A 10,229-nucleotide genomic window follows, 5' to 3' on the forward strand; every position below is an offset into this window, starting at 1 on the left:
GGAGGGGCCGGGGGGTGGGGGGTGGGGGGGCTGGAGAGGGTCAATGGGAGAAAAAAAGGGGACATATGTAATACTTTCAACAAGAAATAATTATTTTAAAAAATAATAAAAATAATAAAAACCTGGCTGTGAGCCCTAGCTGGTTTGGCTCAGTGGATAGAGCGTCAGCCTGTGGACTGAAGGGTTCCGGGTTCAATTCCAGTCAAGGGCACATGCCTGGGTTGTGGGCTTGGACCCCAGTGGGGGGCGTGCAGGAGGCAGCTGATCCATGATTCTCTCTCATCATTGATGTTTCTATCTCCCTCTCCCTTCCTCTCTGAAATCAATAAAAGTAAATAAGTAAATAAAAACAAATAAATAAAAGCATGGCTGCTGCTGCCATCGGTTGGCATGCACATTCGCTGGCATTAGCTCCAGGGACTGTCCTATGAGTATCTACTGAGCGCTGGCGTGGACCCTTTAAGAGCAGAGCGCACTGGTGAAGGACTGTCTTCCTCCTGCAGGTGCGCACAGCCTGCTCCTGCGCCCTCGGCTACCTGACCTACAACGCGATTGCTTTCCGCATCCTGCTGAGCGAGTGCAGGAATAAGCCGAATCAGTTCCTTCGAATAATAAACAGCATCAGCAGAGATGCCAGTATTAACCCGGCGTTCTTGAAGGAATTTAGAATGCAGCAAAAAGTGGGACTCCCTTCCTTAAGGTACGGTGCGCATCCGGGAAGGGGCAGGAGTGAGGTGACTGATAGAGGAGCTTTACCGACGTGTAAGGAAGGTCAGAGCAGGGCACTCCCCGTGCTAGGAATCTGTGCCTCAGACACCCAAGGACGAGTTCATTGTAAACGTCCATCGCCAAAGCCTGTTTCACTTCTCCCCGAGCAGCAGCGAGTGCAGACACGAATGCAGCCGCATCTTGGGGCTCCTGCCTGGCCAGGGTAATTCGCATTTCAGAAAAGTTTTGGGGAGCCTGGTTGCCTCCAGGTCTGATCCAGGGAGCCATTTTGGGGTGGACTGGGGTACACTTGAGAGTTCTGAGGACCACCGCCGGGAACTTGGCCTCCAGTGGGACTTCGGGAATGACCCAAAGCGGGGTCACACCGGGCCCGGTGGTCGGAGTCGCGCCGAAGGCTGCCCGGCATTTATTCCGAGGGTTTCGCACCCGTGTGGGAGTTTCATGGCGAACTTGCGTTTCTGAAAGATACCAGGCATGGTTCTTTCTGGGCATGAGAGGAATTACAAGCCTCCTGTGCAAGCAGCGCTGCTCACATGCAGGCAACCATCCTGGCAGGATGTGTTACGAACTTTGCAATCACAGAGGAGAGGGGATCCAGCTTGGCTCTAAACATCAGGTTTAAGAACAGAGAAAACCGAGGGCCTCCTCAGAGTCACGGTAACTGCGATGCTGTGGCAAACGGACACCTAAAGTGCTTTCCCTAATTGTACCTCAACAGCCAGGGGTATCGAAATGGCAATGGCTATCATTGACAGCGTTAGAAAGTAATGTTTACTGGTTGAAAATAATTTAGGATAAATGATGGAAGTACTATTTAATAGTCCCTCCCTCAGCCAGTCCATAAGGCAACTTTTTGGGAATTACTTAAAAAAAAAACAAAAATGAAAACCCTCCCTCAGGACACTTGTCTGCCATCTGCTGGGGAATTGTAGTAACTACACTAATCTAAGAGGACTGAGGGGAATGGCACCCCCTGTCGTTGTAAACACTCAACTCTCAGGTAAACTGGTCAGAATGGTGAAACTGCTGAGCAAACAACAGTTAACCCATCACCAATAGTGCTATGCACGCTCCTTAGGGCAGCGGTTCTCAACCTGTGGGTTGTGACCCCTTTGGCGGTCGAACGACCCTTCCACGGGGGTCGCCTAAGACCATCCTGCATATCAGATATTTACATGACGATTCATCACAGTAGCAACATTACAGTTATGAAGTAGCCACGAAAATAATTTTATGGTTGGGTCACAACATGAGGAACTGTATTTAAAGGGCCAGAAGGTTGAGAACCACTGCCTTAGAGCGTTTACATGGACTGTCCGCTTTATTTCTTGTAACAACCCTGAAAAGGAGTGTGGTTTACATAACACGATGGGAAAGGCGTGAAAAGATCACTGAGACAAGCCTGGGAACGTTGGGATGATAAACATGTCCTTCCACAGAACGTTCCTTGATAGCACTGCTGGGAACAGAGATAGATCGATCGTGGTTGGATCATAACAGCTTTTTTGTTTGTTTGATTTGAGTGTCTACCTCTTCTCTGTTCCCATGCCCCCATCCACACCAAGAACGGGATAGTAGAGGAGCCCTTGGACGCGTACATTTTGAAGTGTGGAGGGAGACACGGTTAACGGACCCGCCATGAAAATAGAGGAGACTAACACTAGCTGGTTTCATTACCGCCCAGTAGCCATGAAGTTGCCTCATTAAAGGAGGAAACAGCAAATGCTCCTCATCAGCGTAATCAGGGATGCATTCGGGACGCTTTTATCTCTTCACTTTAATCAAGACTTGCATTTTATTACCAGGAACGTTTTTGCAATACCACATTTACAGGTTATCTGTACAGGATGGTGATTAAAATAATACTTATTTTTAAGCCACATCACCCCAAAATTAACTCGGGTACACGTTATTATTTGACTTAAAACACATCACTGGTACCCCCATTACTTTAAAGTTGACATTTTATCATTCTTTTTAAAACACATTTTATTGATTGGTTAGAGAGGAAGGGAGAGGTAGAGAGACAGGGAAACATTGATGAGAGAGAAACATCAATCAGCTGCCTCCTGCGCTCCCCCTGCTGGGGATGGAGCTCAAACCTGGCCATGTGCCCTGACCGGGAGTCAAATCAGCGACCCTTTAGTGCATGGGGCGATGCTCAACCACTGAGCGACCAGCCCGGCTACATGTTCTCATTCTTAATACACAGAATGGCCTGATCTTTATTCTCCAACCTCGTCTCCTATCACGTCCCAGATACCTTTACTTCTAAGCGCACCAGACTATGCAGTGCCTCTGGCCGCCGCGCTGTGCTGTTCTCAGCACTGTGATCCCTCACCCCCCGCCCCCCCTCCCGGGGCACGCCCCACCGCATCCCCCTGAAGACCTATTTTCTTCAAAACCCGGCCCAAGTGGTCCCCCCGCCCCAAAGCTTTCCTCGATCCCTTCAAGCAGATTCAGTGTTTCCAGTGTGCTGAGTGAGTCAATGAATATAAAACACTACAGCGACCTGAATAAGTTAGACCACTAGACGTGGACCATGCTACGTAGCCTCTCTGTATGTTTCTAGTTTGACGAAAATGTTTTCCCTTTCAGTCTGGAGAAAAACGGAGGGCCGTGCATAAATCTTCTCTCCAGAAAAGGTAATTGATTTCTCTTTTCTCTCCGGGGTGCCTTCTGGCCCTGGCACTCTGTAATCCTTTGTTCCATGTATAAAAATTCAAAAAGGCGGGGCTACTGAAAAGGCGACCTGCAAGCGTTTGTGTTTGGAATGCTGTACACCTAACATATCTTCCCATGGATAAGCCAATGTGACACATTTCTTTTTTTAAAAAAAATATGTTTTTATTGATTTCAGAGAGAAAGGGAGAGGGGGAGAAAGAGATAGAAGCATCAATGATGAGAGAGAATCATTGATTGGCTGCCTCCACACCCCACACTGGGGATCCAGCGCAAAACCCGGGCATGTGCCCTGGCTCATAGGTCAGCGCTCAGGCACCGAGCCACGCCGGCCGGGCTGACACTTCACGGCCTTCCTTCCCAACACCAGTCGGCAGGAACTCCTCCTCCTTCGCCCTTTCTCACAAGCCACGCACAGTGCTAGGTCGTTACGGAAACAGCAGGTACTGGTAAGTATGACTCAGCCACGCCCTTGCTATTGTTCTGTGCCGTGTACGCCTTGTCTCGTGAATTCGCAGGGCACAGCCCACCTTTCCCTTATCCTCCGTACAGTGTCACACACAGTGGGGGGATGCCCTGGAGACCCAAGTCCAGCCCTGATAATGGTACCCAGCCGGGCCCCGTAGACAGAGGCCAGGAAGAACGGCTTGTCGATTTCACGTTTAGCTTAGTGCTTGCTCGAGTGTGCTTGGTGGAGGGCCAGATTCCGTCTTGCTCGGTGTAGTCACTGCCCCACAGGGGAAAGCAAGGGCGGGCCATTCAGAGGTCCCTGTGCTCCCGTCACGAGTGGGAAGGGAGAGAAGAGGAGAGAGAACAAGAGGAGGAGAACGAGCCTCATTTACTCCATCTGAGGGAAGCGAGAGGTGGACGGAGGGGAGGCTGTATCTCTGACTATCGGGGTGAAAGGATGTTTGGTGCAGGCACAGCTCCTTCGTCAGGCTCATGCTTTGTTTACTTTAGTATTGATTTCCAAACAGCCTGGGTGCCAGGCACAGGCTGATGAAGCTTTTGCAGGTGTGTGGCAACATAAGAAAAGATGTGGACAATGGAGAGAGTTTGTGGACAAAGTTAATGTCATTCAAGGGGAAGGCCATCCCTTTGAGAGAACGCCTTTGACACTGTCTTTTGGTGTTAAACTATCCCTTCTTTCACAAAAGCATATTTAAAACAGTTGACATTTGGTCCTCTGTTAGTGCCAACTTGGCACAGTAAAAAGTCGGCCACCATATGTGTGGCTGCCCCGAGGTTTTGCCCGGTGACACGAAAGCCTGGAAGCTGCTGAGCTGTCTCTTCGTGTGTTTGGAACGGGAAGGAAGCGGAACGATGCAGAACTAAGGGAAGGAGGCCGTGGCGATATCCTGAGGCTCAGACCTTTAACTGTGGCTCTTACTTCTTAGGGAGCGAGCACCGAAGAAAGCTAAGACCGAAAATTCAACCCCGGGATTCCTTGACCTTATTGCCTCCTGTCACTAACTTCATGGGACTCTTCAAAACCTCCAAAAAGTCCGCTGTGTCTCATAACATTTTTTCCTTTGCATCTGCAACGTCCTCAGATGTCATCCAAGTGTCAAGACCAAGAATAGTATTGCTGAGCAAACTTGGGAAACACGTTCAGAAAGATAACGTTGAGCCTGCAGAAGGTTAATAAACGCATTGCAGTGTGAACGGATCCCTGAGCAACTTTTAAAAACATTTTTATTTTGTTGTTATATTTTTATTGATTTCAGAGAGGAAGGGAGAGAGAGAAACATCCATGATGAGAATTATCAATCGGCCGCCTCCTGCACGCCCCACACTGGGGATGGAGCCCGCAACCCGGGCCTGTGCCCTTGCCCAGAATCAAAGTTGGGACCCTTCAGTCCGCAGGCCGACGCTCTATCCACTGAGCCACCCCAGCCAGGGCCAAGTGTTTTATTTGTAATTGTGGTAAAATGCATGTAACATAGTTGCGTCATCTGTTCTAATGGGGGTTCTTGATGTCGACACTTAGCAGATCGCCTTCAGCCTGTCTCCCGGGTTAAACCAGGCCAGACTCCAGTCTCAACAGATGAGTAGAAGTTTCCGGAAGGGAAGGCCTGCACTGACACCAGAGCAGAGCCGCTGGCCGGTGGCATCGTGGGTACCTGTGTCACGTGCTGTAAAGACGTTTAAACTGGGACGCTGCCCACAGGGTCACGCTCACGGTAATGCCTGGAGGCATCGAAGGACCAATACCACAAACGCATGAGGCTTCTCACACCCGAAACGTATGCCTTTAAACATTTATTTAAAAAGAAAAGCCTGAGCTCACGACCATCGGGTACAAACGTGTGGCTGAGAAATGTGGCGGCCGCCTCGACCACCGCCACGCTGACTGAGGGCCTCCTTCGGGGTGTCACGGAGGGGGGCTCCCCTGTGGATCAGGACCACGTGGAGGCGGGGGCGGGAGTTACTCATGGAATTCCCCGAAGGGAAGTGCCTTTAAGGCAGGACCAAGCTAAGGAGTCTTGTCATTGTATTTGTATCCTTACCTCCTAGGCCAGTGATGGCGAACCTTTTGAGCTCGGCGTGTCAGCATTTTGAAAAACCCTAACTTAACTCCGGTGCCGTGTCACATAGAGAAATTTTTTGATATTTGCAACCATAGTAAAACAAAGACTTATATTTTTGATATTTATTTTATATATTTAAATGCCATTTAACAAAGAAAAATCAACCAAAAAAATGAGTGTCATAGGTTCGCCATCACTGTCCTAGTCTCTCCATACAGCAAGCCACTGACTAGACAGTTAACACCTTGTCCCGCATGGATGACATCATATAAAAGCTCCCGGTGAGATCTCTCAAAGGACATCGAACACTCGATAGCAACGTCCTTACAGTTAACGTCACTCTAATCCAGGCAGGGGGAAAGGGACAGACTGTTGGGACACCTGCAGTACAAAGTTCCAGATTCAAGGAAATCACCCCCAAACAAAACCAAACCCTTTTCGTCACATACACTTTCATCAACTGAATAAAATTTCTCAAATAATGGATATAAATATATGTGGTCAACTGAAAAGTGCAGTGCAATAGGGTGGTGAAGGCCTGGGAGGGGCCGGTGCGGGGGGGGGGGATCGGGAAAAAGAGGGGTCACCGTAATACTTTCAACAATAGAGGAATTTTTTTTAGAGTACAATGCACAACGAGAAGTTACTTGCACGCCCCTTGTTAAAATCTCAGATGGGTTTTCAGAAACGTAGACACATTCTGTTTGCTCCAGAGAACATACCTGTATGACAGGTATGTTTATACTTAACAGACATTCCGCTTGCCAAAGTTACCTTTTGTCTTTAGAATTCTGTGATTGACACGATTTTGGCCTGGCTCCCTTTCTAAAACTCTTCTCTCATTGGGAAAGTCAGGCTAATGTTTCAGCAGAAGCCCCCCCTCCTCCTCCCCACCCCCGCCTGCTCCCCAAAAAAAGCTCCCCCTGCTCTGACATGAGAAAGGGGGGAGACCCAGGCCTGCACACACGGGCCAGAACTCAGCAGAGCCACCGCCTTTCTCCCTGCAGGGCCGGTTCTCTACCTGCAGCATCAGCGCATCCTGCCCCGCCAGGTGCTCGCCTGTGGTTTCTGATTTAAAAACATATGTTCTCTTATACGACAATAACACTGCTAATCTCTCAAAAGAGCAGGTGCTAAACATCAAACGCAAGAGAAGGAATAACAGAAGTCTTGATGAGCAATATTACGTATCTCCTACAATTTGATATCCAAAAAATCCAAACCGAAATGTTGAAATATTACCTTTAGGGATTTTTGAAAAGCACAAATCAAATCTTCATTTTTTAAAAAAATATATTTTTATTGATTTCAGAGAGGAAGGGAGAGAGAGAGAAACGTCAATCACTGGTTGCCTCCTGCACGCCCCCTACGGAGCATCGAGCCTGCAATCCGGGCCTGTGCCCTGACCGGGAATTGAACCAGGACCTCCTGGCTCATAGGTCGACCCCAACCACGGAACCACGCCGGCCGGGCTCAGATCTTCATTTTTAATTGTGGAACTTTTATGGCGGCTTCTCCAACTTCTTTGGATATATCCACCCCCAGAGGACATCTGCATCAGAATCAGACAAATCACGTTACTGCAAACGTTGGCTTCCTCCTCTGTCCCTCGTTCTACAGACTGTGTGCTTAGAATTCTAACAACATACATACCTAATTTATAATTAATCCCAGGTGGTGGTAGCTCTTAAATAAAAACAAATAGGATCTCAAACCAGAATAATGGGTGAAGAAAGGCCAGTTCCATTAATAAATCTAAACTTGGAGACTTTTTAAAACCACTTTGAGGTATATTTGACATTTCTAAAAAGCTACACATATTTAATATATACAACCCAATGACTTTGGGGATTGAGATGTTTTGAAAGAAATAATTCTACACATCTCAAATACTGTAAATAAATAAAAACTTAAAATGAAGTAGAAAAATAACAAAAAAAGTCTTATGATTCTCTATAAAGCTAAGAAGGCGAAATAGTTCACATGTAGCTGAAGGCAAACCTGCACCCCTTCCTACCCTACCCATCCCCCAGGTTCCCACTGCTTCCTCTCTGAGGCGTCACCACCTGGCTTGCTCCTTGTCTGCCTTCCTCGGTCGCTACTGGCAGGAGAGGCCGAGATCCGACCCTCTTTCTTTGTTCTTCCTTAGTTCATGATTCTGGCTTCTGATTTCTGCTATTTCACTCTGTTACCCAACCTGGAGAAAGCCACCGTCCCCAGCCTCCACACTGCCCAGGGGAGGCACCAGTGCAGCAGACGGTGGATTCCACCAGAGGCTGGGCCATCTACACGGGGGCGGGGCCGGGGGGGGGGGGGGGTTCTGCCACCACCAGCTAACTCTGCTCATTTATAATCAGCCCTAAGCGTCTGGTTCATGCAGCGACAGTGAAGGACTCCAACACGGAGAAGTTTAAAGCATCAGATGAAACAATGTAGACACAGAACTGTTAGGTCCGGGAACATAACCATCCTTCGCGGATTTACGAGTCCAGGATTAACTGAGCCGGGAACTTGGTGACAGACGGAGAAACCGCGCTCCTCGCTGGAGCTCTGACCGGGAGACAGAGGACGGCGCACGGAGAGCAGCTGCCGGGGCCGCGTCTCAGCTGCACGGGGCAGAGCACACTCGCAGCCCAGTCCCCACCAGGATGCCTGGTGCACACTTCCCTCCGTTTCCCAGCATCCTCGCTGGTTCCGAGATGGATGTGACATTGCAAAAGGCAGGCCAGGGACCTGGTTTCCACTGTTTCCAAATGAAGGAATCCATCACCCTTACCCATCACCTGTTTCTAACCTGAATTTGAAATTGTAGCAAACATAGGTTCATGAAAGAAACGAATGTAACCAGCAGATCAATGAAAACCTCACATATAAAAGCAACATCCCGGCTTTGACTCTGATAATGCAACTTTGCGTAAAGATAGGAAGGGTGCCACCTACTTCGGTTCGTAGCGGACGCCTTCTGTGTCGTATAAAATGCCCACGCCGGCGCGCAGTCTCTCAATCCCGTTCCTAGACCAGGATCATCGCACAGCGTGAGCAGCCCCGAGTTAAAGGAAGAAGGTGGAGCACAATGAAAGGGCGGTTCATATCGACCTCGTGCTGAGGGAGGCACGCGTGTCCCGGGGCTTACCACGCGATCATCACGCCGTTGTCCGTGCACAGTCTGGGGGGAGGACACAGCAGAGCGCACTGGGTGGCGTCTGTTACAAGTTCCAGAGCTTTTCGGATGTAGAAGTTGCTGGCAACTCCTCCAGACACAACCTGGAGGAACCGAGAAGACCAAGAGGAACAGGTGTCCATACGGACGTCAGCCAGGCTGGCAGCTAACCTGGGAACGGCAGCAGCATGCAATCCAACACCACATCTGACAGATGGGCGACGGGCAGGTGAAACATCTGCAGAATAACGATTTGGAGAAAAATACCACAGAACACTTCACATCAGCGTGTAATCGCTCCTCTCGTTTTTGTGTTCTTTCCCTCTGACCTTTTTCTAAGGACAGTCAGAGTACAATACCTTACCAGGGGTTGGCAAACTCATTAGTCAACAGAGCCAAATGTCAGCAGTACTTCTTCAAAATAGACTCGCCCAGGCCGAAAACCGACTTCTGCGCATGGGCCACGAAGTTTCAATCGCACTGTACATGCGTGCCCGCACGTGGTATTTTGTGGAAGAGCCACACTCAAGGGGCCAAAGAGCCGCATGTGGCTCGCGAGCCGCGGTTTGCCGACCACGGCCTTAGACCCTGGAGTTTTTACTTATAAGCACTTTTTTCTTAAACAATCCTTTAAGAACGATCGCCTTTGATATTCCAGTCTGTGCATCTACCGCCATCTAAATATCGTCTCACTTCCTAATTTTCAGAAAACTGCACTTTAAGACACAGTTACCCGAGGTTTACCAAGGCTGTAAACACACGCGAGGGAGTTCATCAAAGGAGCACAAGTGTTAAGGAAATCAGCCTGTTTTCCTAAAAACCATGCCACCGGCTCCTGCCGTTCCTTCTAATCGTGGAGCCTCTGAAATGCACGAGCAGACGGCCTGGGGCTTCCTGGGCACACGGCTGTGCACACATCCCCTAACGCTGCCGCCTGTCCTGTACAGGGAAGGGACGTGGTCTTCACTCCGCACATTGAGAGCCCATCCCTCAGGTGCTCAGGCGGCTGGGCCGCCCCGCCCTCCCCCCCAGAACAGCCTCAGCATAGAGGGCGCCACTACTCCAGGGGGACAGGCTCACCAGGGCGAGGGGCTCACCAGGGCGAGGGGCTCACCAGGGCGGGGGGT

The 10,229-nt window shown here is 49.5% G+C and overlaps 2 protein-coding genes across 2 annotated transcripts in view; one reads left to right on the top strand and one right to left on the bottom strand.

Moving 5' to 3' along the window:
- The window catches only part of ANKAR (ankyrin and armadillo repeat containing), a 38,123-nt gene extending 33,047 nt beyond the window's left edge, over window positions 1-5,076 (top strand). Inside the window, exons 20-22 of the mRNA XM_005866275.2 lie at window positions 504-700; window positions 3,328-3,374; window positions 4,809-5,076. Coding sequence (XP_005866337.1) covers window positions 504-700; window positions 3,328-3,374; window positions 4,809-5,056 — 492 coding nt within the window. The 3' untranslated portion in view covers window positions 5,057-5,076. The remainder of the gene's footprint in view (window positions 1-503; window positions 701-3,327; window positions 3,375-4,808) is intronic.
- Window positions 5,077-7,358: 2,282 nt separating this feature from the next.
- OSGEPL1 (O-sialoglycoprotein endopeptidase-like 1) overlaps window positions 7,359-10,229 on the bottom strand; it is an 11,130-nt gene continuing 8,259 nt past the window's right edge. The window contains exons 6-8 of the mRNA XM_005866285.2: window positions 9,076-9,378; window positions 8,883-8,954; window positions 7,359-7,494 (exon numbers count right to left, since the gene is read on the bottom strand). Of these exons, the coding sequence (XP_005866347.1) occupies window positions 7,416-7,494; window positions 8,883-8,954; window positions 9,076-9,378 (454 nt within the window). The 3' untranslated portion in view covers window positions 7,359-7,415. The remainder of the gene's footprint in view (window positions 7,495-8,882; window positions 8,955-9,075; window positions 9,379-10,229) is intronic.

This window comes from Myotis brandtii, unplaced genomic scaffold (assembly GCF_000412655.1).
Source record: "Myotis brandtii unplaced genomic scaffold, ASM41265v1 scaffold227, whole genome shotgun sequence".
Taxonomy (NCBI): Eukaryota; Metazoa; Chordata; class Mammalia; order Chiroptera; family Vespertilionidae; genus Myotis; species Myotis brandtii.